The sequence below is a fragment of the Gobio gobio genome, assembly GCF_949357685.1.
Source record: "Gobio gobio genome assembly, chromosome: 7".
NCBI lineage: Eukaryota > Metazoa > Chordata > Actinopteri > Cypriniformes > Gobionidae > Gobio > Gobio gobio.
Window position 1 is genome coordinate 43381751 of NC_137103.1, and position 14929 is coordinate 43396679.

At 39.2% G+C, this 14929-nt stretch overlaps 1 protein-coding gene across 1 annotated transcript in view; it reads left to right on the forward strand.

The window, feature by feature from the left end:
* map2 (microtubule-associated protein 2) overlaps positions 1-14929 on the forward strand; it is a 123176-nt gene that overhangs the window by 88621 nt on the left and 19626 nt on the right. Inside the window, exons 6-12 of the mRNA XM_079822156.1 lie at positions 207-281; positions 2327-2542; positions 6927-7226; positions 8352-11057; positions 11309-11509; positions 11989-12126; positions 13219-13271. Of these exons, the coding sequence (XP_079678282.1) occupies positions 207-281; positions 2327-2542; positions 6927-7226; positions 8352-11057; positions 11309-11509; positions 11989-12126; positions 13219-13271 (3689 nt within the window). The remainder of the gene's footprint in view (positions 1-206; positions 282-2326; positions 2543-6926; positions 7227-8351; positions 11058-11308; positions 11510-11988; positions 12127-13218; positions 13272-14929) is intronic.

Below are 14929 nucleotides of genomic sequence, written 5' to 3' on the forward strand. Positions count from 1 at the left end.
AATAATTTTTATCTTATTTTATGTATTTTATATCTTTCATCAATATTTCTCTTGCTTTGCCCACCATCTTTTTTTTTTCACTGAGATTGCCTTTCCCCCGTTCACTGTTTTGGAACAGAACCAAAACGGGACGGCCAAACTGTAAATGTGTTGATCTGATCTTGAACATTGTCTTGATCTCATAGTCTTCTTCTGTTTGTTTACAGTGGAGGACTCTGCAAACCTGCCACCCTCACCTCCTCCGTCCCCAGCAGCAGAACATTTTGGGCCTTTGGATCAAGGTAGGGTCATGCTTCATGTGTGTATGGAGAGAGGTGAGGTGAGAAACACACTGGAAAAACTTGAACACCTTTTTTTCCCCATGAGTATTCTAGTCACCCTCTGACCCTGGCTTGAATCAGGGTGTTCTATTTGGGGACATCTGCTAGTCCCACCCCTTCCAGGCTGATTTCAACCCTCTCACAGTGCCCTACAGATGCCCACGCTCCGCTGATCTGTGGGGCTGGTCCAAAGATCGATGGAGTTGTGTTTGCAGGATCAACTTTGCCTCCTTTGTCGACATCATTCAAGTCGATCTCCTCTTCCTCATCCAGCATCTTCAGCTCTTAAACATGGCCTCATCTTCATAATTGCTAACTCTGGGAGCTTACCTTGATCAAAAATCCAAGCCAAAGTGACCCCATCCCTTTCTAGTCCTCTTAGCCAATCAAGCCCCTCCTTATACCCCGCCGAACCATGGATCTTGACTCTGCCCTGCATGAAAGCCTTAAACCTTGAACTGAATGCTGCACTGTCTCACCTGCAGGGGATGTTTCCAGGCTGTTGCTGAAACCGTGTGGCATTCAGATTGCCTGCTCATCCTCTCTCCAAAGCCCCCCTTTAGAGATCTGTTGATTGCTCCAAACCTCTCTCAGTTCCTCTGTGCGTCCCTGTCTTTGGATTTGCATGTTGTATCGTAGGTGCTGTTGATGTTGTGGGCTTGTGCTCGTTCGTCGTTTTGACTGTGTCTGTCTCTACTGCCTGTGGTAGGTCAATGCCATGCTCAGATCACTCTCTGAAGCTACTGAACGAAACATGAATGCCATTAACACAATCACTAACAACCTTAAGGGGAAGCTACGCCAAATACAGTCATTAAGCAGATACTTAAAGTTAACATGAAATCAAAATGGACTCTTTTAGGGACATATTCCTTGTATTATTGTGTGCAAATCATCAGTGCGCATTATTCTAAATAATTAAATTGTCTCTTTCTACAGTTTTTACACTACTTTCTTTTGTGGCTGATGTCAGCTTGGCCAATAATCTTAACCAGGGATGCACGATATATACTCATAATGAGTTATTGCCTGATATTGCTGATGTTTTATTTAATTCATCGTTTTTTTTTACATGTATGTTTTTTTACCTATTTGTTATTGATAGCTCATTTAAAGTTAAAATTAAATTCACTCGTGACATTACAAGAATCTTTTAGTTTCTTTAGGTTGATTTTTATACATTTTATTGTGATGAACCTGAATACAACAACATTACATTTATTTAAAAAAAATATTTTAGTTCTTGTGTGTTTTATTTTGTGTATACATTTATGCAATATATTATAGAATTTTAATATCAGCCAGTTATCGGTTATTGGCTAAAAGATGAAAATAATTATCGACTTGTTGGTATCATCCAGAATTGTAATATATCTGGGCAGACCTAATATTAACCAATCACTCGTTGACCCTTTACCAAGCCTTTTTTATTCACTATGTTGCACTCAAAAATATTTCACATTACAAAAATAAAATGGGTTGTGAATGGCGTTTCATGTTGACTTTAAGCAGACACTAAGGAGTGATAAAGTTTCATTTCAGTTTAGAGATACTATAAAATGTCATCAGAGATGTTCAGACTCTGGTTATGGCATAGCGCCACTGCGGTCACACTTTGTGTTTCTCGACACTGTGTGTTTGTGTTTGTGTTGTGTGTGTGTCTTTCTCTTTTCCGTACACATTACACATACTACTTTCTTATTTTTTTTAGCTCTCTCTATCTCTCTATCTCTCTCTCTCTCTCTCTCTCTCTCTCTCTCTCTCTCTCTCTCTCTCTCTCTCTCTCTCTCTCTCTCTCTCTCTCTCTCTCTCTCTCTCTCAACTCCCTTCCCCTTCAATTTTGGCATATTCTGATTTGCCTTTTTACTTTCTCTTTCTCACTTTTCCTTTTTTCCTCCCTTACTTGCTACACCTTTTCTAGCCTCCTTTCTATTCCTCTCTGTCTCTTTGTCTCTGTCTCTTTGTCCAGATTTCCCTGCAGTTCTTTTCCTTGTGTCTATTTGTAGATGTAGGGGATGAGGAGGAAGCAGGTCCTCTCCGCCGCTTCCAAAATTCTCGCGAGAGGTGCAAGTTCCTCGCCCCCTCCATCTCAGTGTCTGTGCCTGAGGATGACCCCTACCACTCTGACGAGGAATACTATGAGCACCCTTTATTCAGCCCAGAGTGGACGCGCTCTGGCTCTCGCCCCCCAGGGCAGGCCGCCGCGTTTAGACAGATTGAAGGTGAACCTCGCATGGTTCCTCTCTGCCATTCTCTCCTCCCCTCCTCCTCCTTTTCCTCTCTCTTTCCTTCCACTTCTTTCTTCAGCTCAGCATCAACACCTCTCTCTCTCTCTCTCTCTCTCTCTTGCTTTCGCTCTCTCTCTGGTCCGCCTCTTCCTGTCTTTTGTCTCCGTTGTGTCGTGCCCACTCTGACCGAAGCGTGTCTTGTGGGGGTGGTATCTGTTTTTGTACCTTGTTCGTGGCAAGTCATTTGGATTTTGTGCGAGTTTTGTGCCGCGCAGTAAAAAGGCACAAGCGTTTGTGTTTTTAGGCAAAATCCCTGCTGCTATGTAGTGCTTAGTTAAAGGAGGAAAATCACTGAGTCTGAAAATGAAATCGAAATGACTTGCAGCATCAGCAGGACATTTGTGCATGCTGTGCACATTTTCTCCTTTGCCTGTTTGCCGTCTTCTTGTCTCTGCATCTGTCCGCCCGTATGTTAGCCTGTCTGTCCATTTGTATTTTTGATCGTCCCTCATCAGGCCCAAAAACGTACCCATGCGTCTCAACAGGCCCCTCACATTTCTCCAACCTGCTGATGTACACATGTTGTAGATCACAGGATGACTTTCAGCTCTTCACATGGTGACCCACACACACAAGCATCTCTGACCTTATTGCATCAGTGAAGAAGGTTTAAATGCTTTCAGCACCAAAACGACTCACTGGGGGTTGAGTCATGAACTGCATTTTTGTATTATTTTATAATGTTTTCTGAGGTGAACTTAAAATGTTAGTATGATTTTTACGTAAAAAATGGTCATGAGACTTCAGTGTAACAACTTGCATATGAAGTAAGCAGGGCCATAACCACCATAGACATTGAGGGGAACAAGTCCCCCACCCACCCTCCAATAATTAGAAATGGCCACAATATTTGATATTCTTTATGCTACTCTGCTGCACTCCATTACGCACTGCAATGCTCCAACGCAATGCTTTTAGCAGTGATGTAAATAACTATTTACCATTAAACATTTAATATTTGACAACTATAGAAATGTTTTACTATAGAAATGTTCAGCGACCGACAGTAATATCCACCAGTGAAGCAAACTACTCATCTTTTTTATGAAATAAAAAAGACATGGTTACGGCCTTGGAAATAAGTATTACATGTGGAACTTTCTTCATAGCTAACAGTTCAAACATGACGTAAGAGTGTAGACAGCGTCATTGATTATAACGTTTTGGCGAGAGTCCAGAACCAGTCACTGATAAACTGATTGACAGATCCAGCGATTATAAAGTTATTATAAAGATTATAAAGTATATCTGTATATCATTTAATCACAATTTAAATAACAGATTATTTTAATGCTACAAAGAGAAACAATTTGTAGTTGAATGTTTAGTCATTGGCTTGATTTACTGATGCATAAACGGCAATAAATGATTTTGATCGATATCAGAAATCACTGGTCACAGTTCAGGCATTAGAATTAGAAACACGGTTACTTACATGTTTTGGCATTACTGTCGGGTCTATATCTTGCAGTAAATGTCTGTTTCCAAAGCCTGCATCTAAATGCGACCTAAATGCTTTACCAAAGAGTCCACAGTGAATGTGCCAAACAAATAATGCTCTACTGAGACATTCACATAGTGAAAAATAAATAAGCACTTTCCTAGCATTAGGATCCTTTAAAAGGTAATGCCATTTTTAGTTCAGTGATCCCGTATCTCTCTTCTCATCTCACTATCGTGCCAGTGGGCGGGGCCAAAGACGTGATAATGTAGAAGTAGGCGTTGATTTGATTCTGTAGAGGCAGTCTTTTGTCACACTATTACGTCATAATGTGACAAAAACATTTTTTGGACTAACAAGGAAGTTTTGAGTTCTGAAACTTACTGGATGTTTTTACATTATAATAAAAAAAAAAAATCAAGGAAATTTTGATTTCTCAATTCTCAATTCATGACCCCTTTAACTAGGTTTAGGGATCAAAAACTCAGACAATACTGCAACCAAAAGGTTTTTGGAATGTTTTTAATGGTTTCTGAACAGCTACATTGCTTAATTTTAGCTAAGCTGCGAGCTTGCATTCTGAATCAAATGTAATGAGAAAATGTAATGAGAAAATGCAAGACAACAAACTGATAACACACACTCTATTGCACAGTGATTCAAGAATGTGTCACTCTTACAAAAAAAATCTTTTTAATGAATTGGTCAAAAGTTCTAATTTGTGTCCAATTCAAAATGAACTGAGAACTGTTAATAAGTAATGTGTAATTATTGTGGGTGAGATAACGGACTCGTATGACAATGTGTAGTTAAAGCAGTGTTGTTTTATTATTATTTATATTCTATTATAGTATTTATTCATTTGAATGAACGTTTATATTTTGAAAGCAAATTCAAATTGATAGATTAATAATAATTCAATCCATTACTTAAATTAATTTAATTAATAATTAAATTTAAATGAATAACTTTATTAATTTTGATTTAGCTTTTATTTTTATTTGTTCATTTCAATTGTAGTTTATGTGATTTCTATTTAGCTTTCATTTTAGTTTATATCAGTTTTAATTTGAGTAACTTTAATACTTAACGTCATTAATATTTCTAGCTTTTTAAGTTTAAATAATTTGTCTAATAATTACATTTTAAAATTTTTATATAAATATATTTTATTTCATTTTTATTCATATTTTTTTTGCTTTAGTTAATAATAATAGCACTGAGTTATAGGTTGTGTAAAAGTACTAAAATAACGCATTAACGGGATCATTAAGTGGAATTAGAATTATTAAATCCCTTAGAACTTTCTACATTTGACATAAGCCGCGTTTCCACCGCCGGAACTTTACCCAGGAACTAGGGACTTTGGGGTGGTACTCGGTGTGTTTTCAAAATAAAGTTCCAGGTAAAGATTTCCCCCTCAAAATGGCCCTGCTTGCGAGGTAGTACTTTTTCAAAGTTCAGGAAATTTCTGGGGTGGGACTTGGGCGCTGAACAGGCTGATTGGTTGAGCTCACGCAGCATTTTATTTCAACCTAAAAGTCAGTTGCGGTGCGTGCACGTGCAGTAAGAATCGTTTGCTATTGGAATCAACAATGGAGTTTAAAAAATACGACAAATGGACCGGCGACAAGGTTCAGATTTATTACGTTTATTTGCAGAGGACGAAAAGTCACGTGCAGACTAATCTTCACGGTAACGTTACTTCAGACCGCGATGGAAACGCAGACAGCAGCAGGTCTGGGGGAAAAAGAGTTCCTGGGACAAATTGTTCCAGGTAATTTTGGTGGAAACGGGGCTATTGCGTTTTCTGCCAATTTGTCCTCCTCTCTCTTTCTCTCTCTTCTCTCTCCCTCCTCTCCTTCCACTGCAGCATCCTGCTGAGATATGACCTGGTGTGGTCTGCGTCACCATATCTGGCTCCCAGCAGAGACTGTTGCAGCTCCTTATAACCCCCCCCCCCCCTCTCTCTCTCTGAAAATAAACAACATCATAAGCTTTGTTCTGAGCAAGAATTCTGCATCTCTGGTTTCGCATTCATTCTGACATCTCAATAACTTCCTGACCGGCATTATTATGGTGTTGTGCGTTTCATTGGGTCTCAATTGTGAGAGACAATGCAGATGCCCACAGCATTGTGTGTTAGTGTGTTGTGTGCAAGTCATTTTTCATGTTCAAGAATAAAATTGAACAAATGAAGGGGCTGATAAAGAGTATTTGTCATAAACTTTTGAAATGAGCATTAATAATGTAACTGAGAGGTACATATTAGGAAATGAATAATCTGGTGGTTTAGTTTTTTTTTTTTTTTCAGCTCGTAGGGAACCCCAATTGCTTACTGGCTGAAAAACTGATTTTAAGCAATATTACAAGATTGATTATCTGTTGAACATCACCATGATATGTAGGTAGCAGTTCTGTAAGTTTGATTTGATACAAAATATGACCAGTATTTTTTTCTCTTTTTACTCTTTTAATTAAAATACTTCCAAACAGGCGAAGTAAAATCAACTGATGCATGTTAGAGAGCAACAGAGCAGAGTCTGAAACACTGCAAACACAGACAAGCGGAGTGATCAGAACTGTTTTTTAGTCAATAAATTATAAAAAATGGTTCATAAATTGAGAGTGTCAATTTAAATTGCTAATATATAAATTCTAAAACATTATGTGCAGAATTAGATTGCATGGACATCTTCTTTATTCACCTTTAACTACTACCACTTAATATACTCAAGGTCAGAGAAAACACCCATACATACTGCAAAAGTCATAAATGGCATAACTGATAGAGCTGAAAGTGTCCCACCTTTTAAGTAACCCAAGTCTGTGTTGTCTATAGTCTTGATGTTTCCACTTGTCTCCCTCTTTATGAAGAAGAGGAGACCATAGAGAGTCTCTCAGCTGCGGAGGAGGAAGAGGAGGAGACTTCAGAAGCCGCAGCAACAGCAGCAGCTCTAGAGGAAGAGGAGGAGGATGAGGAGCAGTGGAGTGGGGAGGAGCCTGAGCAGGAATCCCCATCTGAGCTCATAGAGCGGGCAGAGGTCATAGGCGAGGCCCAGGCTCTGCCCGGCCTGCAGGCCGAGGCTGAGGTTCACACGCAGGCAGCTACTGCTGCTGACGAGGCCCCTAATGGGAGACCTGAGGAGGCAGGGGGGCAAGAAAGCCCTGCAGAAGGTGTGTCCATCCTTCTCACAACCTGCATGTTTCTCTCTCCCTTCACAAAAAAAAAGCTAAGCGAAAGCATCGTGAGAGCTTTCTAAGGGAATGTGAGTGGATGGCTCAAATACTGTATCTCCTCTATCTGCTGATGCTGCAAGGCAACACAGGCTTGATGGTGACCAGCTTCTGTGGCCAGAGCTGTGTGTCTGTCTGTCATTGTCTTTTTTCTAAAATGCTTTTCCCAGAGCAGCTGCCATCTGCTAGCTTTCTGATGAAGCCTTTTCTGAACTTACTGCTTATTTCTCTATTGATGCTACTGCTGCCAGGTTGACCTCTTTCATATATTGTTTTCCATTGCTCAGTTAATTTTTATTTGCCAGCTACATTGCCAGTTTGTGGGTGATTTTTGCTGCATGCGCCAACAAAACACCTGTTTTTACATGTGGGATTCTTTGAGAATCCTATGTTTTTGTGAAATTGTGATATTGTGTTATGCTTCATTTTCAAAGGCATTTGAAAAGCCAAGCTTGCTAAGTTTTATTTGTTAATTTTCATTTCGTTTTTTTCTTCAAATAATCATTGTCATTTCACATGGTTTACATAATAGGAAACGCAGAACAATTGTGAATAATAAAAAAAACAATGGTTGGCTTTTTAAGACAATTACAGTCAGCTACATGTATAAGTGTAATTTATACCTATTTAGTACTTAAAATGAGTCTCATTAAACAGTGCCTTGCACATTTTTGTCACCAATATTTGATTATCTTATGAAAATCAGACCCACAGTGCATTTTCCATAATCTCTGAAGTTTTTAGATCAGCTATTCCATCTTGCTGCTGGTGTACTGACGTCAGTATCGTGTTCGGACCACTTCCTTGGATATTTCATCCTCATTTTCTGGACCTCATCCACGCAACATTAAATGTTCTGGGTCTGCATGCTGGTCCTGTCATATCCATGCCATCACTCCATCACTGAATTGGTATGTGTGTCTCATCGACTGCTGCTATTTGACAATGGAAGTTCATTTTACCAAGAGCTTTGGCTGTCTGTGTGGTGGTTGGCCTGGCAAACATATTGTACTTTGAATTATTGATAATTCAATACAATGCAGACTACTTGAGATTTGCTTTCAGCTGTGAAGATGGAAGCAGAGCGGCCAGACAGCGAGAGGACAGATCCCATTGGCATGGACTTCACTGATTCTGCGATGCATCTAGATGATGATCTCCCATCTTACCAGAGCCTTGCCAGAGACACAGATATGCCAGAAAGCCCCTTTGCTCGAACATGCCCCATGGAGGATTTTGAAATGCCTCCAAGTTACCAGGTTCATGCCAAAGAACCAACTGAAAAGCCTGTTGTACAAAGTGGTGCTGTGAAACAGCCTTCAACCGAAACGTGCGACTCCAGCAATATCCAAGAGGTCAAACCAGGGCAGATTCAAGACAAACAAATGGAAAAAAAAGCAACAGAGGGCGACATGAAGGACAAATCTGGCATGTCTGCTTATTTTGAGACCACTACAATTAAGACGGATGCCACTGGGTCTCAAGGAGAAGGGTATTATGAGCTGAGTACTACATCAGAAGAGGAAAAGGATTCTGTTGGTAACCTTCCTGAAATCAGCTACAGCACTTTGGCTCAAACACACTCTTTGGAAGTCCAGCCAGATCTTCCAAAAAGTAGCGCAGACACACTACATACCACTTCACCAGCAGACAGAAGAGATGACTGCAGACTGTCTCCTGGAAAACTGGCTCTAGAGCAACGAAGTTACTCTTTGAATATCACCATTGGGGCCGTGGATCATGCCGATGCCCAAGGACGTCCCAGAAACTTCTCTCCATTGGCCACTGACATCATGTCTCATACTAGTGGGAGCCTTGACGAATCTGCCGATTACCTTCCTGTCACAACTCCCTCAGTGGAGAATATCCCTCAGTTTCCACCACTGATCTTGGAGACATCTGCCTCTGTCACAACTCCATCCTCTTCACCTCCCCAAGCCACAATCACTGATGTAAAGACAAGTCCACAGACAGAGTCTCCAGAATCACCTGTCCAAGCCAAGTGCTGTTACAAAAATGGTACCGTCATGGCCCCAGACCTGCCTGAAATGCTGGACCTGGCAGGTACCCGATCAAGGTTGACATCTGACAACACAGAACCAGATATTATGAGGAGGAAGTCTGTCCCAATGGACATGTCTTCTATGGTGAGTGATTCTTTAGCACATTTGTTCAAAGGTGACCAGGGCCAGATGGCTACAAAGAGAGAAATGCAGCTGGAGGAGCAAGGATATTGTGTCTTTAGTGAATACTCTGGTCCCATGCCATCCCCTGCAGATGTGCACAGTCCAATGGACTGTTCTCCTCAAATCTTCAACACAGTAATATCAGAGGAGAAGGAAACTGGTCTTGCATTTGGAAAACAGGAGTGTCTATCGACTGAAGATATGAAAGCAACAGATGTTGTTACAGCACAGGTTGAACCAGCAAAAGAAAAGTCAAGGAGTGAAGATTCCTTTGAAAATGAAAGTGCTGGAAAACTTTCTACAGAGACTAAGCAAGATGAGCCTGATCTTTCGAAGACTGAACCTTTGGAAGAAATCGAGACTCCAACTTTACCTGATAATGAGAAAGGACAGTTGAAAGACAAACCAGTTGAAACATTTATCACACCAAAGGTGACGGTTACTCTTGAGGAAGCAAAGCCTGATTTTGATGAAGGTACTCAACTTGCAGCTGAAACTGAAGCTGTAATAGCTGACTATGAGAGGCAAATTCGCAAATTGGAGATGGAGGACCGGCCTCTGAGTGTAGAGGAGGAACGAGAGCTCCAGGAACTCAGGGAGAAGGTGAAGAATAAACCAGACCTTGTGCACCAGGAAGCTTATGAGGAGGTGGATGCAGAGGATGCGTACCAGCTCACTGGAGCTGCAAAGGACAGAATTGCTCGGCCCATCAGACCATCTCCAGCATCTTCTGTAGAAAGTGCCACAGATGAAGATAAAATGCATTTTGGTGAGACTGAAAAACCTAGATCACCAGGTAAGAAAGAGGTTCTCATAACAGATCCTAATAGATTATCTCCAGTTGGGTCTTTTGAGAAATATTTTAGAGAGGAAAGACCTTCTGAGCACGAGGTAAAGCAGAAAGACTCAGTGGAGCCCCTCAAAGAGAAAGTTGCTGAGGAGAAACCTCAGCCAGCCTCATCAAAGACAGATGAGGGTTCTGTTGACACCATAATGGCACAGGAAGTAAAGGAAGAGGTAGAGCTTGCCAAGGAGCCTGAAGAGGTTATGCCGGAACCAAAGCCAGCTCTAGACTTGGATGAGAAGCCAGCGGTAGATAAAACTGAGCCAGTTGAGGTTGTGGTTGAAAAAGTGGAGGTTAAAGTGATTGAGAAAGAAGAAGTGGAAGATGAGGAAGTCTTGGAAGGTGCCAAAGCTGCAGAAGACACTGTTGAGCCTCGAGCTGCAATTGAGTCAATAGTGACAGTGGAAGATGATTTTATCACGGTGGTGCAGACCATCGATGAGAGCGAAGTCTCTGGACACAGTGTACGGTTCTCAGCTCCCCCTGAAGAAGAACAGCCGCAGCTCCTCCCAGAGGAGGAAGAGGAGGAGGAGTCTGTGGAAATGGCACAGGAAGTAGAGATGGAGGCTCCCAGTTTGGAGGAAGTTGTAGATGTTCCAGAGCCTGTTGAGCCTGCTGTATGTCCAGCTAAAGAGATAGAAGTGCCAGAGAGTGAGGCCCCAACTCAAAGCTACGACGACTACAAAGATGAAACTACCATGGATGACTCCATCTTAGACAGCTCCTGGGTGGACACTCAAGGTGTGATTTGTAATATCTGTTTTGCATGAAATTTGATCAGTAAATGACAAAACATTTTTGAATTGTTTAAGTTAACCTGTCTATCTTTTTAGTTAGTTTGAAACAGTCGTAAATCAGCTGGCTTGCCAGTATACAGCAATTCAAATTGTCCTATTATTATATCTGCGAGTGCCATGTTGGATTTCAAGTAAATGCATGTTTACAGACTGGTATAAAAGTAGCTTGCCTGTTTCACCTCATGTTCTCTGTAGATGATGATAAGAGCATGGCTACGGAGAAAATTGAGCCTCTACCCAGAGTGATGAGCCCTGTCAAGAAACCACCCGCAGAGAAACCAGTCAAACAGAGGGCTAAAGGTGGCAGGGCAAAAGGACGAATCACCACCCCTGAACGTAAACCTGTTCGAAAGGAGCCTGTACCCATACAGAGGGATGAGATGAAGAAGAAAAAAGGTTTTTGTTGCTGGAGTGACATTGTTTTTTTTCTGTGAACCCCCCCATGTATATTCTGTGTTTATTTTTCCATTATGTTTCCACATGTTTTTCTACAAATTAAACATTTAAATTGTAATCTTTATGTCCACTTTTGGATAGTCATGTATCAAATGTAAAAAAAAAATCGCTTATTATTATTATTATTATTATTATTATTATTATTATTATTTAGAGACAACAGAGGGTCAGATTTAAATTAACTTAAAATGTGCATGCAATTTTTTTAAAAATATTTTCATGAATTACATTATTGTGACTTTTTTTTTCTTGCTTCAACAAATCACATTTTCTTTGACTACCCCTCCCCCCCATGACATCTATGTTAAATTACTCTTTTAATAAAAAAATGAATTGATCTTTTAAGCGGAGTGACTGTAACTCCTATTGTCCTGAATTGTACTGCTGTGACTGTCCTTGATTCTGTCTCCCTCTTGTAGCTGTGATTAAGAAGGCTGAGCTCACAAAAAAATCTGATATTCAGATGTGCTCTCCTTCCCGGAAAGGTGTTTTAAAGGCTACCGTAAGGCACCCTAGACCTACTCAACATCACGCGTGTGTTAAACGGAAACCCACAGGTGATCTCTGTCACAAGGAGCTGTTTTGCAATGTGGCTGGCAAACATGGGCATTGGCATATTGTTTTAAGAGTGATGCTTGTCCATTGTATTTTTTCTTTTTCTTTTTATGTATTTTATATAACAGATTGTATTAATTGCACAAGTTTTATGTTCATGCTGTGTTTGTAATGAGGCTCAGTGGTGTTTTATTCAATTGTTTTGTTTATAATGTTTTCATTTTCTTATAGTTTGACCTTCATTTGGCTGTCTGCATGTATTCTCTCAGTTTCACATGCTTATTCACACTTTGTTTTCTTTTCAAAGCTGTACTGCTTATTGAATGTTGTGCGTGTGTGTGTTTTTTAATTTTAAAGGATGTCCTTCTGACTTGAATGTGTTAGACAATTTATGAGGTGAAGCATACAGTAATCACAATTTCCTCCCCTTTTGTAATGTTCCTATTCTGTTGTATATAACATTCAGGGACCAATTGCATTGGTTGCCAGGCAACTGGTGGTTTGAGTGAGTTCTGGGTGGTTGGTTAAAAGAAATGGCCTCCATCTGTCTGGAGGAAAGGAAATTACTGTGCCATAATGAAGTTCCACTGTTAGCTTTCTGGGAATTGTGCTTGAATTCATGGTAGACATCTGATACATTGCTGCAGTGCTCCAATAAGGCTGAAAAGCCTTTTATGTAATACAGTTCATTTTTAAATTCTCTGTTATGCTGTGCCAAGTTGTTTCAGAGCAGAGCTTTCCAGTAGCTTCAAAATATTCAGTTGTGAGTAACAATCCATTTCATATTTGATCCTAAATAGCCCAATTTGAAATACCTTGGCTTGAGTATTTAAAAACAAAAACAAATCTCAGTCATTATTACTTATGATGTAAGTATAAAATAAGTATAAAAATGCTTTTTAAAAAATCAGACTAAAATTTCAAGGCTGCTTTTGAATACAAGATTCCATTTGCAGTGTGTTTGCTTGTGTGTAATTTTCAATATGCTTTATTTTCATTAGAGATGATATTCTGTATCCCAATGGTCATATTCACAGTATTTGTCTTTCTCTGTATCATTCTCTGTCTCTCTTTTTGTCTCTTTCTCTCTACAGTGTCTGCAGATGGTCGACTGCCCTTCAGTGTGGCCAGGCACTCCAGAGATCGGGTATCTGTAAGGACCATGTCAGATTTTATACAAATATAATATTCCCAATTCAAGTGTAAAATTTGCTTAACAGGTTGTCAATAGATCGAGTTTGTATACTAGAGATTAGCTCAAATACTCATCATAAATATAATAGAAGTGATTAATTATGAAAGACAAATCATGGCTTGGTGTTTACCCAAACATACCAAGGGTTGTCTTTTTAATTTTGAAGTTTATACATATAGCCTATATACAGGGCTTGACATTAGCACCCGCCAAATGCAGGTGGATTTCAGCAGTGCCGTGTAACACAGTCACACTTACTAGCTGGTTTGGCGGCTTTAATTGTACAGGCTATATAATATATTGTAGGCTTATACATTTTTCAATTGTAGTCTTTTAAAAATGCATGGGAAATAATTAAGTGCAGTGTAGTGTTGTCAAAGATATACATTTTTCGATACATATCGATACTGAAATATCTGAAACGCTTCCAGTACTTACTTTCCACAGAATAGATGATACCAGCTGTGCTTTTTTGCTCTCTCATCTCTCCGACAGTGAGTTGACACACAAACCTGCCTCCCCTTCTCTCACTCGTTTAATTTGCTCCAGATGAATATTGTTGCTGTTACAGGGCTTACATTTAGGCATGAGATTGCTCATATACGCATCATTTTACAAATTTCTTCAGATTTTGTGCTCACACCCAAAGTGTGTGCACATAAAGCCGCCTCTCAGTACTAAATTGAGTTCTTTTCGCTGCTTATTGCACTTAAACAGTCAAAATACTGGTCTTGGCGAGTATTCACGTAAAGTTATGTTTTAAGTGAACGTAAACAGTTGAGAAAGAAAACGCATGTGTAACAGTATAATGGATCCGTGCGTCAGGTCTTAAAGTAACAGTAGCCTAACATACCTGCTGGCAAATTATATAATATTAAAAATATATTTGTGTTACCCCATGGTATTGATGTCAAAATTGTGGCCAGTGAAAATGCTGAGTGGCTAGTAACTTTGGTAAACCACTAGCCACAGTGGCTGACGAGTAAAAAAAAAAGGTTAATGTCAAGCCCTATACAGTATATACAAGTGGTGTGAACTATTCATTATTGAATTGAGAATGCTTATTAAATTCTCTCTCTCTCTCTACATTGTATATATATATATATATATATATATATATATATATATATATATATATATATATATATATATATATATATATATATATATATATATATATATATATATATATATATATATATATATATATATATATATATATATATATATATATATATATATATATATATATATATATATATATATATATATATATATATATATATATGTATGTATATGTATATGAAATTTAATGAGCATTCTCAATTCAATAATGAATAGTTCACACCACTTAAACAGAGCTAATAGAATGTGACAGTGACAGAGCTGCATTTTGAGCCTCTGTATGCAGTTCCTTAGTTTCCACTCTTTGTATTGTCTGCACATCACATTACATTTCTGCATTGTGTTTGTTTTACAAGTTTGCATGACCTTTTCCCCTTATTTCCTTTAACCTTAAAGTGATACATTGTGCCCCCTCAAGCAGTTTAATGGCCCATGAACTAACACTACATTCAGAGAAACTAGACATATTTTGTTCATTTTTAATG